This window comes from Thermobia domestica, chromosome 3 (assembly GCF_964235325.1).
Source record: "Thermobia domestica chromosome 3, izTheDome1.hap1.1, whole genome shotgun sequence".
Taxonomy (NCBI): domain Eukaryota; kingdom Metazoa; phylum Arthropoda; class Insecta; order Zygentoma; family Lepismatidae; genus Thermobia; species Thermobia domestica.
In genome coordinates this window covers 148,135,215-148,152,870 of record NC_137456.1, presented here as the reverse complement: position 1 = coordinate 148,152,870, position 17,656 = coordinate 148,135,215, and the positions used below count along the sequence as shown (strand labels likewise).

The 17,656-nt window shown below is 33.7% G+C and overlaps 1 protein-coding gene across 1 annotated transcript in view; it reads left to right on the top strand.

The window, feature by feature from the left end:
* The window catches only part of LOC145681534 (uncharacterized), an 81,656-nt gene that overhangs the window by 52,048 nt on the left and 11,952 nt on the right, over positions 1-17,656 (top strand). Inside the window, exons 6-7 of the mRNA XM_081753180.1 lie at positions 8,810-9,010; positions 11,509-11,673. Of these exons, the coding sequence (XP_081609306.1) occupies positions 8,810-9,010; positions 11,509-11,619 (312 nt within the window). The 3' untranslated portion in view covers positions 11,620-11,673. The remainder of the gene's footprint in view (positions 1-8,809; positions 9,011-11,508; positions 11,674-17,656) is intronic.

Sequence of the window (17,656 nt, the reverse complement as noted above, 5' to 3'; positions counted from 1 at the left end):
TTAGGTACTTCTTATGTGCCCCTCGTACATACAAAATATACCATATCATAATACCATGCATTTTCCTTTTTTACATTAAAAACACTATTATTAATTATATTTCATTATAATCGTTGATTACAAGACACACAAAAAATTATGGTCACTTAATTTTAAGTCAGTTATGGGCCATAAAAAGGGCCCATAACTTTGACTTTGGGCCAATAACTAAAGATGTTGATATACATATATTCTAGGCAAATTAAAACTGAATCCATAATAACATTTAATTTCGAACTTCTTTGAAAAACGTATAAATTTTGATTTTCATTACTCGTATTTCTTTCCATGAAATACATGACACCAATTTTACATAATGGTCATTACTTTCATATGTTTACATTGAAAATATAATCTTTTATTCTTTAACGTTTTTATTATTAGCATATAATTCGAATATAACAAGGACACAAAAGTAAGAATTGTTTAAATACAAATTTCTTATAGAAAACATAAATTATTAACTTCAATATATATCCTCGCATTTTTCGCATTACAAAGATGCTTTCAAATATACTTTATAACATGAAACATGAATAATGCCATTAATATTGCGTTTTGCAATCAGAGGAAAACACCTGAATAGTACGAAATGCCAATATCAAATAATAAACATAACATTAAGGCATTTGTTGACATAAATTGAATAATTACTATTATAGATATAAACTCAAAGATTAAATAACATAAAGTAAAATGCATTAAACCAAGTTACATATCCATAAAATACCTCGTTTTGCTGTTTTGAAGACTAAGTTCCCTCTGTTAAGTTAAATTACATTGTATCCCACAATCTTGAGTCCTTCCTTGGCGATTATCTACTGTTACAGCATTCGGATTCCTATCAAAGAAATTTCTGCCATCTGCAAATCGACTTTGTGTAAACAGGCGAGGATTATTGTTCCTATTAAAATTTCGATTACTATTTCTAAAATTCCTATTCCCATTTCTGCGTTTAGGTTACGACCAATTACCATTTACATTATGATCATTTATTATACTATTAAAACGATACGAGTTAGACGTATTCTCAGTTTGTACATTTAAGTTGCGAACCGGAGCATATTGTACATGGTTACGACCAGAATTACCTTGACTTCTATCCAACCCACTATTACCATTTTGCATTACAGATTAGCTTTCATAATTTTGGACAAGCATGATCAAATGGTTAAAATTGACAGTGTGCGAACATTAATAATTGCTGTAATCTAAAAGATAGTAAGATTTGAATAGAAGCAATGATCCGGGATTCTGGATGACTAGGATTTAATGATCTTAATTCGTTATATGTAGAAACTACAAATTCAGTCACACTTTTATGAACCTTAGGATTGAATGGTTTTGTTCTCAGTATGGCATCCCTATTTGCTATCATAAAATCGTTCTCGTAATTAGATAGCAGAGCGTTCTTAAAGTCAGAATATGTAGGAAGGTATTGCCGCCTTATACCATGTTGAACAAGGCGGCAATAATATATGTGGTAGTAACTTTAAAAATTGAGACTCGTCTACACCCATCAATTCGCATTCATCCTCAAATTTTACTAGGAACCCCCTCGCTGGTATATCCTCTGGTACATCACTAAATTTAGTAAGTGATTTTATTTCACTGAATCGCAAAGGTTTACTTGTATTAACCCTCAAATACCTGTGGTCAGTTTCTACCTGGATGATTGCCTCGTTCTCCTTTCTCCTTCGGTACTATCTTCAGTACAGCTTGAAGATTCATTACATTCAAGAGTTGCTCTGGGATGACGATGACGTGTAGATTCCAAACCGATGGAAATAGGGTGTACAGTATCCCTGTGCGCACTGCACTTTCATGTATACAGTTCTCTTTGATGAAATTCACTTCATCCTGCAACTGCTTAATATGGTTGGCGTATTCATTTACCATAGTCTCTAAAATATCTACAGTCTTAAACCTCGGTGCATCTCTGTACTATCTTTTTTATTTCTTCATCACAGCGTTCAAATTTGATTACAATTTGCTGATTCATCTGTTGTAATTGCTGTTGTATGTCATCATTACGTTGCTGCAATTACTCTAATTTTTCGTCAAAATGTTGAGCTTGTTGATTCACCTTTTGGTCCAGTTTTTCAAATTGTTGATTCACCTTTTGGTCCAGCTTTTCAAATTGTTGATTCATTTTTTCAAACTGTTCTCACTACGTCGAGATTGGTCCTGAGCTTGGTTCTTAATTTGTCGTGATATTTCTCTTAAGACTTCAAACATGTTGTCTGAAGAATTCATTACAATAGGAATAGTTAGATTGTCAATCGTTCCACTATCTGTAGCACTCATGATGTTTCTATATATAATCTTGCCATTTCTCAAAATAGTACGATTAATATCAGGCTCAATGTTGATCGCTTTTACTGTACTTCCAAACGATACAACCACTCTTGGTGTTTCGGCACCAAATTTACAACTATCACTGGTTCTTTATCCTTAATATTGAGCCATTAAAACATGTTATTTATCTGTTTTCCCACTTTGTTTAATAATCATAACTGAGAAGTGTACATTTTACGTTTACACACTTTCTCTTCAATATGTCTACCTCGTTAAAACTGATTAGCTCTATTTATTTTCGGTTGTCCTGACAACGACGTCCAAAATCATATTATTTAAAACATTTGAATATCTTTTTATATTGCCATTGTAACTAACTTATTTCTTTATCTTTCTCTTTCTCTAATAGTAAAATCAGCCTAGTACATATTTAAAATACCTTGCGGCCCAAAATTACAAGAAAATAATCATTTACATGCAAAAAAAATATACAACGTACTGTTGTATATTATGGCGCTCAACGGACTTTTCTTTTTATTTATTTAGTCAATAAAAAGAAAAAGAACTCTGAACAGTTAACGTTAGGTACTTTTTATGTGCCCCTCGTACATACAAAATATACCATATCATAATACCATGCATTTTCTTTTTTTACATTAAAAACACTATTATTAATTATATTTCATTATAATCGTTGATTACAAGACACACAAAAAATTATGGTCACTTAATTTTAAGTCAGTTATGGGCCATAAAAAGGTTATTTTTTAACAAATTTAAATCATTGACTTTGGGCCAATAACTAAAGATGTTGATATACATATATTCTAGGCAAATTAAAACTGAATCCATAATAACATTTAATTTCGAACTTCTTTGAAAAACGTATAAATTTTGATTTTCATTACTCGTATTTCTTTCCATGAAATACATGACACCAATTTTACATAATGGTCATTACTTTCATATGTTTACATTGAAAATATAATCTTTTATTCTTTAACGTTTTTATTATTAGCATATAATTCGAATATAACAAGGACACAAAAGTAAGAATTGTTTAAATACAAATTTCTTATAGAAAACATAAATTATTAACTTCAATATATATCCTCGCATTTTTCGCATTACAAAGATGCTTTCAAATATACTTTATAACATGAAACATGAATAATGCCATTAATATTGCGTTTTGCAATCAGAGGAAAACACCTGAATAGTACAAAATGCCAATATCAAATAATAAACATAACATTAAGGCATTTGTTGACATAAATTGAATAATTACTATTATAGATATAAACTCAAAGATTAAATAACATAAAGTAAAATGCATTAAACCAAGTTACATATCCATAAAATACCTCGTTTTGCTGTTTTGAAGACTAAGTTCCCTCTGTTAAGTTAAATTACATTGTATCCCACAATCTTGAGTCCTTCCTTGGCGATTATCTACTGTTACAGCATTCGGATTCCTATCAAAGAAATTTCTGCCATCTGCAAATCGACTTTGTGTAAACAGGCGAGGATTATTGTTCCTATTAAAATTTCGATTACTATTTCTAAAATTCCTATTCCCATTTCTGCGTTTAGGTTACGACCAATTACCATTTACATTATGATCATTTATTATACTATTAAAACGATACGAGTTAGACGTATTCTCAGTTTGTACATTTAAGTTGCGAACCGGAGCATATTGTACATGGTTACGACCAGAATTACCTTGACTTCTATCCAACCCACTATTACCATTTTGCATTACAGATTAGCTTTCATAATTTTGAACAAGCATGATCAAATGGTTAAAATTGACAGTGTGCGAACATTAATAATTGCTGTAATCTAAAAGATAGTAAGATTTGAATAGAGGCAATGATCCGGGATTCTGGATGACTAGGATTTAATGATCTTAATTCGTTATATGTAGAAACTACAAATTCAGTCACACTTTTATGAACCTTAGGATTGAATGGTTTTGTTCTCAGTATGGCATCCCTATTTGCTATCATAAAATCGTTCTCGTAATTAGATAGCAGAGCGTTCTTAAAGTCAGAATATGTAGGAAGGTATTGCCGCCTTATACCATGTTAGACAAGGCGGCAATAATATATGTGGTAGTAACTTTAAAAATTGAGACTCGTCTACACCCATCAATTCGCATTCATCCTCAAATTTTACTAGGAACCCCCTCGCTGGTATATCCTCTGGTACATCACTAAATTTAGTAAGTGATTTTATTTCACTGAATCGCAAAGGTTTACTTGTATTAACCCTCAAATACCTGTGGTCACGTTTCTACCTGGATGATTGCCTCGTTCTCCTTTCTCCTTCGGTACTATCTTCAGTACAGCTTGAAGATTCATTACATTCAAGAGTTGCTCTGGGATGACGATGACGTGTAGATTCCAAACCGATGGAAATAGGGTGTACAGTATCCCTGTGCGCACTGCACTTTCATGTATACACTTCTCTTTGATGAAATTCACTTCATCCTGCAACTGCTTAATATGGTTGGCGTATTCATTTGCCATAGTCTCTAAAATATCTACAGTCTTAAACCTCGGTGCATCTCTGTACTATCTTTTTTATTTCTTCATCACAGCGTTCAAATTTGACTACAATTTGCTGATTCATCTATTGTAATTGCTGTTGTATGTCATCATTACGTTCCTGCAATTACTCTAATTTTTCGTCAAAATGTTGAGCTTGTTGATTCACCTTTTGGTCCAGTTTTTCAAATTGTTGATTCACCTTTTGGTCCAGCTTTTCAAATTGTTGATTCATTTTATCAAACTGTTCTCACTACGTCGAGATTGGTCCTGAGCTTGGTCCTTAATTTGTCGTGATATTTCTCTTAAGATATCAAACATGTTGTCTGAAGAATTCATTACAATAGGAATAGTTAGATTGTCAATCGTTCCACTATCTGTAGCACTCATGATGTTTCTATATATAATCTTGCCACTTCTCAAAATAGTACGATTAATATCAGGCTCAATGTTGATCGCTTTTACTGTACTTCCAAACGATACAACCACTCTTGGTGTTTCGGCACCAAATTTACAACTATCACTGGTTCTTTATCCTTAATATTGAGCCATTAAAACATTTTATTTATCTGTTTTCCCACTTTGTTTAATAATCATAACTGAGAAGTGTAGATTTTACGTTTACACACTTTTTCTTTAATATGTCTACCTCGTTAAAACTGATTAGCTCTATTTATTTTCGGTTGTCCTGACAACGACGTCCAATATCATATTATTTAAAACATTTGAATATCTCTTTATATTGACATTGTAACTAACTTATTTCTTTTTCTTTCTCTTTTTCTAATAGTAAAATGAGCCTAGTCTATATTTAAAATACCTTACGGCCCAAAATTACAAGAAAATAATCATTTACAAGGAAAAAGATATACAACGTACTGTTGTACACTGACTCATGTTAGGCTGCAGCTATTATTGAAACATTTATTTGGGAAATTGCGAATAAAATAAGGTGGTTTTTAGGCCCAAAAGTAAAGTGATCATTCCTCATATTACCGTTATAAGTACTTAAGCCATATATTAGAATTATTAAGGATATAATTGTATGTGAACTATAAGCAAAAGCGTCTTAGTAATTTCTAAGAAAATCATGAAATAAGTCATTCCCAAGATTAAACTATCCCTCGCAGATCTTTTCAGGACAAACGAGCTATGCTATATTGTTAGTGTTTTCATATAGCATTTTTTATGAAAAACGAACAAAATCGCCTGAGTCGTTTTTGAGAAAATCGCCGGGTAAAACATACTTTCAAAAGTAGTATGGCATTTCAAGATTTTCAGGATGAAGGAATTATACCTTATAGCGAGGTTATTTATGTAACATTCATTTATGAAATATGTAAAACATACACCTCCTGAGTTGTTTTTCGGAACGTCATCTGGAAAAACTTACCTCCAAAGGTAAACTATTTTATCTGTAATTTTCAGGATAAACAATTTATGCCGTATTGTAAATTATTAATAATCTAGACCAAATGTATCGAGTAATTTTAAGCAAATCGTCGGGAAAAATTTCACTCTCAAAATAAACTATCTATTTTCGATTTTTCTTTTCGGAACAAGCGAGTTATACCATATTGTAACATTACTACAGAAAATATTTTTACTGAAATCGCAACAAAATTTTTTAAGTTATTACTGAGAAGATTGTAAAAAAGTCAACACTTGAAAAAGCGTCTCCTTCTGTATGTTATCGGGATAATTTTTTTTTATGCTGTATGCTAGTTTATTAATGAAACATTTCTTTGCGAAATATGAACAAAATTTTCTGAGACGTTAATCTGAAAATCATCGCGGAGAAGCTACCCTTCTGAATGTTTACATGACGAACGAGTTGTCATATTGTTAGGTTATTAATGATATGTTAATTTATGAAATGTGCTTGCGGAAATTGTGCAAAAAGAAAACATACCATACAGAAAATTACACCATGTGTATTTTTTTCAGAAAAATGATTGATACTACGATGGAGAGTTGTTAATAATATATATATTTATAAAAAATAAATAAAATGATCACAGCGTTTTTTTAGAATATTGAATTATTTTTAAAATTTTCATCCTTGAGTAAACTACCCTTACTTTTAGGTGTACTACCCTTACCCTTATTCGAAGGATATAAAATTCGAGACGATTATGTCTAGAATTCTATCCAAATACGTTGAACAGTATAGCCTCTAATTGAGTGCATGTAAAAGCGTGACGAACCGACAGACGGATAGATGGGCAGATATCGAAAAATCATTTTCTAGTAATGCAGGGGCCATGTAACTTGAATTCATTGAAATCTTGTATTCGATTTTTATAACAATCCCCATACTTTCTTTTTTCGTCGCTCGAATGTGAAAACGAATAGACCTACACCGACACGTAGAGATAATTTGTAATCCCAAAAATTTTATTTGTTATGTTTAATGTCTTGTCACGCTAGAAAAAAACTTAGGCCTGTTACATTATTTTATTATCAGTTTTTCACGCTACTGTATAATTCGGAAGAACAGTATGCTTATAGTTAATATGCATGGCATATTTTGGAAGCATTCGTGTTCCTCATAAATAGAGCTGTATAATTTAGTTTTGTTTGAAGAAATCATTCTTTATTCCGTACACAGACTTATGATTGCATTTCTTGCACTTATGGATATGAAAAAAAAGGAGAGACAGAAAGTCATTACTTTAAAAAGAAACACACACACACAAACACTAGAACAATAATTTAACGTCAGCCTTTTATTATGAAAACGAGCAATTCTACTTCATTCGCTGTGACTATCAGGCTGCAAGTCGCGCATGTTTATTTTTTCTGTTCCTGACTCGCAGCCACACTCGAAGTTAGTTGAAATTTCTTCTGCTGTGCAAAAACGGAGAGGAGAGGAATAGACATGGCATATCCTAAAATAAAATTAATCGCTATTACTAATAGTACACTAATTCTGAATAAATACGTCATTACAGAAAACAAAAAGTTATTTTCTTATTATATTGTTTCGGTTCTTATTAACATAAAAATTATACACTTTCTATAATGTTTTCTAAAAACAAAGTGAAATGGATGGGACGGTATGGGATTCGATTTGGTGTTAAAACTGTATAAGAATTAATAGTCCGCCACTCTCCCACTTGACCACAAAGACTACGATTTGTTGCCTGTCTTTTTTTTAACAAATAAATGCTCATGGCTATAAAGCATGTCTCTTCCAAACTTGAGAAAACATTTTTCCTCTTCGTTTCTATATTTCCTTACAACATCTTGATTACAGAAGCTAATTTATATTTGGCAGACAATTTACATCCTAGGTTTAAATCAATAAATGCAATATTTTACTCCACTTTCTATTTCCTTGATTCAACTTCTGAATACTACGATAGCACCAATCGTGAAATTCCCTCTGGAGTCGTGTTCTGCTACTGCAAAATTCGCTTGAAAGCATTATTGCCAGTATACACCAAACCGAGCGTAATTTTATTTATTGGTTATATTTTTATTATTTTATTATCTTTTTTGGAAATATCTTCTTAGATGTATGTCTTTCTATTATCTCCACTTAGTAATTTTACCCATAAACGTAAGGAAAATGGAATAACTGCAAAAAATCGTGGGTTACAGTATACGCACAATTTTTTTGCGCATGACGCTACATGATCATATTATAGTTCATTTGCAAGCCTACCGTGAAAAAATAATGGAGGCCATTAAAATGTACGGGAACGCGTCCCCCTGGATACGATCCTTGGTGTTCCTGTAAGGAAGGGTTAGAAAGTACGGCCCTAGTCTATTACATTATATAATTTGCGGATACAAATTTCTGATGGTCTCTAGAAAAGAAACGTTTACTGATGTGTACGGTATTTTTCAACCTTACAGAAGTACATTACAAGAAAGAGTATGCATACACTATACAATTTCGCTTTATTTTTCAGAATGAGGAACAAGAGACAAACTCTAGTGTATCGTACACGCATACAGAGTGGGTGTATCTTGGCAAATTGGAAGCTGAAGTGGGTAAGGGCGGAAAAACATTCGTAAATGGAAGTGCTGTTGATTTTCCTTACAATGAATTTGATGTCTCTGTTACTAAACAAGGAGCCCATGTTGTCTTAAACTCAAGCTTAAATATACAGGTACGAATAAAATTAATCTAACGTTGAAATCTTTAGGTTATCTGAAAAATTACAAAGAAAAAGTAAGAAAATAAAAAAAGAGAAACATTGGGAACCTTTTATGTAGCGTTTAGCATAATTCTTTATTGGATTTGCGAACTCAGAAAGAGAGAGAAATAAAAAAAACACACACAGAGAGAGAGAGAGAGAGAGAGAGAGAGAGCAAGAGACATGGTACCAATGAACATATTTCTCTGCAGAAAGAAGCATATTGCATATACCTAGGTACAGAAGTTACTGTAGAAAGAGAACTCTGCAGGTGGGTGAGTCAGTATGTCCGTTCCCCGTTAGGATTTATTTAGTTGATTTGAAGTTTTGCGTCCCGTTCAGTCGCGAAGCTCTATGAGATGTGGACCTAGTGACCTATAGCTTAACGTGGGATCCGAATTACGTGATCTCGCATTGGGAATCGAACCTGGGTCTCCCGCGCCGACATACTGGCACGTCGTAGTCTCATATGCTCTGTTGTGAAATTTAGAGTTTAATAATCATGATCATTATCATGTTAATGTATTGACGTATACTGTAACAGTCAAAGCCTCCAGTGGCAGAAATAATCCTCATAAGAAACTGACGTGAATGTGTCTTCTGGACATCCGAATCAAATCTAGTACATTCGATAAACATAACAAAAATATGTTCATCCACAAAAAGATAGATGCCATGGGCAGCGGAATAAGTTTCTGGGATCATTAACCCTGTTAGTATAAAGAAAATCGTAGACTCTCAGTGAAATAGCTATAGTATGAACACTGTTTATTGGCATATCATAGCTTATAGTTCATTCACTTCAGCATGAAACAAACTTTCCAAAGCGGTATGTATTGGTGGCCATATCGTACTAGAACAAAGAAAATTGGGAGAATGTCGGAAAATTCCCTCCAGAAATTCCTCCCATCAACTTTGGCCCCTTCTGAAGTGACACTGGGTAAAAGCACACAATCCAGATGTATCTCAAACCATACTATAGGGGATAAGAAAGGAGTGGACCAAGTTTTGTTTTTATAAACGAAATAGATATGAGGGGATGTTTGTATACCAATACACTCTGTATATACAAAACAGATCCTCTGTCCTGACCTATAAAGAGAGTATAATATAAAAAATATAAACGCAGTACTATTCATCCTGATATCAATCATTGTATCACACTCTCTGCACATGAAGCAAGCGTTGACTGGGACAGTATGTCTCAAAATTGCTTTAAAATTGATTTTAACTAATCATTAAATATCTATTTAATGATTTCAAATTGTAACATTTTGTGACACATCCTGTATGAGAGTGCGACACACCGGTTAGGAACTACTGTATTAGTACAAGACCCTGTGCATTTGTATTTTCTTATTTTTAGAGTCCGAAAATATATCTAGAAATATTACAAAAATTAAATATACAGTGTTTTAAACTGCCAATAGTACTGTCGTTTACTTAACGTTACATATCAGAGTACGTAACTGACGAGTAAAAAGTCGACGACCACAACAAATTTCAATGTAGTGATACAGTATATTTTATAATTAAATCGGTCACAACACATGAAATCAACAATTCACAATATCATTTTTCTCGACGTTTGAAAGGCATGACTGCATTGAAACATATAGAATTAAGGCAATAACGACAAAATGCCCTTAATTCAAAAACTAATACTAGTAATACATAGGACGTATTAAAAGACTGGGATTATATGCTCTAATGACTATATAAATACGTCAGTTTCTTACTAAAACTGATAAAATGGTACTTCCGTGTAAATGTGAAATAAAATTATTTGCCTTCAAATTATATAAAACTATAGCACTAGCATTTCTAACTGGATCTTGACTTCAACAACGTGAAAGACTGTGACTTCAAGAATATTCAGCACGCATCCTACAGTTCGATTTAGCATTGAAGTTCGTGTGAACTGGAACGTTCCCATGCAGTATGCGAGCTCAATGGGAAACAATTGGTTCCAATGACTACCTAAAACGAACTGTAGGGACAATATTTTTGCGTCAGGCCAGAAATAGTAGATAATTATAATATGTAATTATAATTATAATTCTCAAATAAAAGTAATTTTACAATTAGTATAGTTTCTAGCTTTAAAGTACGGATCTCATTGATTCATGTTGTTCACTTGTATAGTAGAAGATCGTCATACATCATGAGTTAATAGAAAGTATGGTAGAACGTAAGATATGGGGAAAAAGAATACTACAATCAATATCCATTATTAAAAGCTATTATTACTTGAATAATTAATGGGGTTATTACATACAGCGATTCTTACAATGCAACTAAAGAATAAACGGATAGCTCTACTGCATAAAAAGCTTGTATTTTTACAAATGATTTCTAATGATGATAGCAATCATATTATAACAATAATAATGATATATACTTTTTTCTGTGCGCATGCACTTTCCACTATGATTAATTGTGATCTAGTGTGATTAATTGCTCTTTTATAGGTAAAATGGCACGGTGATTGCAACGTTCAAGTAACTGTTCCAGGTTCCTACATAAAACACTTATGTGGCATGTGTGAAAATCTTAATAACAAATATGACGATGATTTATAGTTAAAGAATGGACAAACAGCAAACTCAACAATAGAATTTGGAGAGAATTGGGAGGTAAACATGCTTCTCTATGCTAAATAAGAAAGAATAAAGTTTTCAAGTTTCCTCTATTTACTTATCTACAATTGTATTGTTTTCCAAATTTGCACAAAGACCGATGTTGTTCAAATTCGTTGGTAGTTCCACTTCAGTGTCCTTTCAGCACCGAGGCAATGTCAGACGCAGATCTATAACTTAAGGTGGAATTCGAACCACCATAATGCGTTCAAATTTCAAGGATCTCCAATCGGGAATGGAACTAGGGACCCTTGCACAAGGGTAATTCTAAAAAATAGTATAAATCATTTGGAATTATCAATTTATGTCTTTCAGATTTAAAAGTTAAAACAAAGATATACTGTATGTAGTAATCTGAAATTGTTGCAGGTTAAAGGAAACCAAAAAAGTTCTGTCGCTTTTTCTGAAGGTCTGTGTTCCATTGGCCATCACACCATAAGTTAGATGTGAATTGAGATAAGGTGAATGTCAGTTGTTAGATATGTCAAACATACTACCTGTCAAACACACTAACTGGTTGTGGTAGTTCAGTTAAATTATAGCGAGTAGAAGAGAAAGTGAGGTCACTCTAGGTAGTAGAAAAATGGCAGTGCGAGCAGTTGTGACGGACAAAACTACAAGCGAGAATTAGTTTTGTCACTACGTTTACGTTTTTAACAGTTGGATTGCAGAAATCGCACGAAACAAATCAATGTTACATTTTCTCTGCTACCGTTTAGAAACTCAATATTAATTGTAGAGTCGTAAACAAAAAGTTTATTAATTTATCCTGGAAAAGTAATTCGTAAAGTATAGTGTGATAAATTCATTACCCGTGTTCTTTGAGACTTCGGCCTTTTTTCTTCTGGCTTCTTTCCGAATAAAAACGAAATTAATTATAGATTTTTTTGTCGATGACTACAATACCATTTAACATAAATATAAAAAATTATTGAATACGATATTAGTAATGTACTATTCAAATTACTGTAGCATAAAATGAAATGTACTCACCAACAGTAATTAGCTTCGTAGTCAGCCAGTTTTACGATTTTTCGGGATGACTCCTCTGTCTTGGAGGATAACATATCTCTTTTCTGATTTCCTTTGTGCGGAAAAAAATCGATATTTCTTGTAATGCACAAGTAGTTTTGGCACAATATCTAGTATGTTGTCCTTACAACACCCAATTTCAGGATCCATATTCAATTCACACACCTAAGCTGTCAAAAAACAGGTCACTCCAAAAGCTTTTCTCACTAGATAACTTTTCCACAATAACTCTTTCCACTTGAGATAGCACTCTATGCACAGCTTTAGATGGATAGGCTAGATAAACTTTGTCCTTGATGGAGCTGCGGTCATTAATTGACGTTAACTTTGAAATCAGTGAATAATCTGAGGAAGTCCTACAAAGAAATGAGGAGCATGATTCACAATTTATCTTCTCAGTATTACGCACCATATATCCAACCAAGTGATATGTCAAACACTCTTAGGCGACGTCTTTCTCACTCATATCGGGAACATTCCTTCTGCCAATCTGGTATGAATGGTTCGTCAATTACTATTGTGTACCTAATTTTGTTTTGCACACTTTCTTTAAGATTTCTGTTGTGTGTCACAGATGCCCTTGCTAATGAGCGCATTTGATTGGCGAGTGATGTTAGTGGAGACTAGAATTTGTAATCACAATTTCCTCCGGACGACAATCTTATTTTGGAGGGCACATATATTGATTGTAACATGCGTAAATGGGGAAAGTCTATTGTAGATGGGTGGTCATCGCAACTCAAAGAGCGTAGGATACCAAAATGTCTTTGATTGCACTTTACTGATTGAACTTGATTGAACTTTACTGTCAATATGTACTTGAGCCCAATACTCCATAGATATTCTGGCACTTCCAAAATACTCTGCACAGTAACTTTTAAAGACTGCAAAGTTTTTTTTTTTTTTCAGATGCAAAAGTTTTGTCATAATTGTTGAGGATGGTCTTCCAGTTCTTCAGTGTCTCATGTCTTTCCGAATCTTTGTATAGTGCCCTTAAAGGTGTCGATGAATTTAAAGCATCTATAAGGGAATTCAAATCTCTGGTAAAATTTTTGGTTCTCTCACTGCCTTCAAACCCTTCGAGGTGTAAGTCCCTGAAGAATTTCATTCCGTCAGCAACTGATTTACTAAAGAGTTGAACGGCGAGATTTACGTTCATTTTCTGGAAACAAATTGGGTTTATATGTGTTTGGGTAAGATTTGGACAAACTCTCATAAAATGAAATCCAGAGGACGCGTCGACTGCATATAACCGTCGATAAAATTGATAGCAAATTTTACTATTCTTGTAAAAAAACTTCAATATTGGCGTGACAATTATTTCTTATACATTTTACTATATGCACGGCGTCTCAAAATGCCCACAGATGCCTACTTGGGTACGTTTCGTGAAGTAAAGAGTCCCGAACATTTTTTTCGTACTCCACTTATTCCCAGGTACTTCAATACTTTTTTGTTGGATTGGCTGCCATCTGATGTAAATGCAATGACCCTGGTGCCCTTTTGTTCTAATTGAATTATAATTCGTATCAAAATTTTAGTTAAAAATTTCCACAGGTGTGGCATTGCGGCTTGCGTAAATAGCGACAGGTTGTACCCAATTATACAGTAAAGGAACATACATAAACATCAAAGCATGATTTGCCAATTGATTTTTACACTGATCAGGTTTGAAATCCCCCACATCTACAAAACCATCAACTTTCAACGAATTTAAGTTAAATTGAACTTCTTCTCAGTGTTACCTCATCAAATATTAGAACACCAGTACGTTCCACGTCATTTTTTCGGTTAAAAATTGGGAAATGGCATTTACAGCATGGTTATTAACACCATAAGCGCATTTGAGACCTTTAACTAGTTTTCTTAAGTACGTCTCTGATGGAAGTGGCGGAAGATCGTGATTTTTACTAAGTCTGTATCTCTTGGGAGGTTTAATGTGTAAGAGTAGGCAGTTTAAAAGAAAGTCCTCATTGTATCTAATTCCTTTTTTTTTTTTTTTTTTTGATTGTAACTGACATTTTTTAAAGAATTGTGTCAGTGACCATTTTCTGCTTTTTACTGAGAAAACTAAAGCTGTCAGATATTTTTGTGCTAGATTTCATTTCAGTAAGCTTCCCCTTAAGACCAGTAACTCTTGTGTTAGATGCACGTAATTTATTCTGCAATCTAAGTATATTGTGTTACTAATGATTTATCTTTTTCTTTAAAAACGAGATTGTTTTAGATGCATTCCCGTAATTATGTTCATTATTGACAATATTTACGTCAATAACAAGACCTTGAATGTGACGTAATTTTGAAGAGTCTGCATGAGAATTTGAGCTTTGAATTTTAGATTTAGGATTGCTTTTTGTCCGTTTGGTTGGAGATTTAGGGGGCGATTTGATTTTGCAAAATATTTTCCAAGATTACGAAACAAATGTGGAATTCCACGTGTCTTTAATTTCCATCTCTGCCTAGGTATCTCAGGTTGTACACCATTTACCACGAAAGTATCAACTTTCACCAGAAGCTTCTCTGGAGAATGTGTGTCATACACAAAGCTCTTGTGTGATAAGGTTCTGTCTTTTCTAGTTATAGCTCTCTCCCATTTAGAAAAAAAAACAATGGGTGTTTTGGCGGTCTAAAAAGTGCTAGCCTGCAGACCTGTAGTAGCCACATCTGCACCAGTTAACGAAACACGTAGGCAATTTAATTTTTACGGCCGAGTCAAAAGTATGCACAACACACTCTAATTACATTAAAACACTTCACTAAACAATACTTGTCACAGAAAATCACCAAACACAGTCATAATTAAATAAGCACAACAAAACACTTCTCCGGGCGGACTTCCAGCAGATACAATATACCGCTCAATCTACAACGCTGCCCTCTGCTGCAGGGTGCATAAACTAAAAATACTAATCTTATGAGAAATAGACCAAGAGCTCGCACTTTCTCTTTTACTTGCTATGGTTCAACTGTGAACTTACGTAAGGACAGAGTAAACATGGGAAGTCCACAGAGCGTCATAAGGTCGAGTATGCTGAACGAGAACAAACTCGGGTCAAGCGCCTCCGCAGCGGGGCGGATGTTATGCCAGGCCTCTGGTGAGGGTGTCGTAACTACGCGGATGGTGCACGGTGGTTTAACATTTTTAAGGAAACTGACGAAACACTCGAAGACGCACCGCGTGCTGGTAGACCAACGCATGTACAAAATGAAGATCTTCAAGCAGCAATGGAGGTAAACAGTGGCCAGACATGTGAGCAACTGGGATTACAATTCAGTGTGAATGGAGAAACCATTCAGCAGTACGTCCATCAACTTTGAAAGCACTACAAGTTGGGTCGATAGGTCCCTATGATTTGACTTCGGACAAGAATGCAACGCAAGCTGGCATATGTTTTTTGCTGTCTCGTCTGAGGAAGGAGCCATTTCTGGACAGGGCGTTGAGTAGTGGTATGACGTAATGGTAGCTGATTCTTCTGCAAATTAGGGTTCGAGACGAGGTCATTGGGGACGAGACGGGAGTAAATTGAAGATAAAGGGTTATTGTTATGATTTGGAAGGTTGTTCGACCATTTTTTACTGAGTACATGTCAACTGTTGAATGGAAATTGTCTTCTAAATGATAATTTATAGGTGCGAACGTCGAAATTCTTAGAAAAAAGGGGAGTCGAATTAGAGAACTAACTTTTTTCGTTATAGGGTTGAACTGTACACCTGCGTGTTGAGATTCATGAGAAAAAAGGATTGAAAGGACCTTCACCTATTTTTACAGAGTATATGTCAATTGATAATTTATATGTGTGAAGGTTGAAATTCTTAGGAAAGGGAGAGTCGAGATAGAGAACAAGCTGATTGCTAACGCGTTTAAATTACAACTGCAGTGAAATTGTAGAGCTTCACTGTAATTTTAGGGATTCACCTAGTATTGGAAATGATGCATAGAAAATAGTTCTTTCTAGATAAAGTATGTGGAACACAAGCTGTCGTATCACACTTGTTGCGTTATTAGAAAAAAAATTGTAGCCTTGTCGTTTTCACAAATAAGCTTTTTTCGGTAAAGAAAACGGATTTATTTAAATAATGATAACAATAAAAGTCACATACACGGAGTTTGTATGGTTAGTGCAAGCTGAAACTCAAGCATACCGCACAGGGACCTTAATATTTAATGTGAAGCTTTTTCTCCTTTTATTTAGTAATTATGTAAAAATATCTCGGTTCCTGATACATGAGTTGTTGTGTTCTAAAAATAAAGGTAAGTATTTTGTTCTTGAGACTTATCCATTGCTATAGCCTATGCTTGAAATTACAAGGAGCAAATTCATGGATAAAAGAACGTACTGTTGAAATCCATGTCTGTTAAAATACTATAACAGTTAAGAATACTATAACCGTTGAAATTAATTTTAGCTTGATTTTTACTTAGCATTGTGAAGTAAGCTTAGGAATCACTAAATTTCATAAAGCTAGGTTAACACAGAGCGTTGATCGTGTGTCTGTCTTAGCGTACAAGTACAATGATATGTAACTGAATATTTTGGAAATGGTATCCTGTACTGTTGATTATCAGAAAATTCAGTATACTGTGTTGACAGTATTCAAGTCATTTTTTCACAAATATCTTGACAGTGAAGGAATGTGATTCTATAATAAATTTAAGATGTATTGACAACTACATTATTGGCAAATTATAATATTTCTGCAGTTTGCTTAAGTCTTTTATGAAGATAGCTTTCGACGGAGGGAGAGAGTATATTATCCATGGAAAACGATTGGGGTAGACTTACATGTTATGGAATAAGTTACGTTGGATCCATGTAGTAGTACTAGTACTAATACTTATTTGATGTAGGATTGAAAGAAAACAAAATATTTTAGCGTTTCGTACAGAGGCTTTGGCTTTTTATAATGGTTCGCTTTATGTGAAAGGGGAAGAAGAGGAACAAAACTG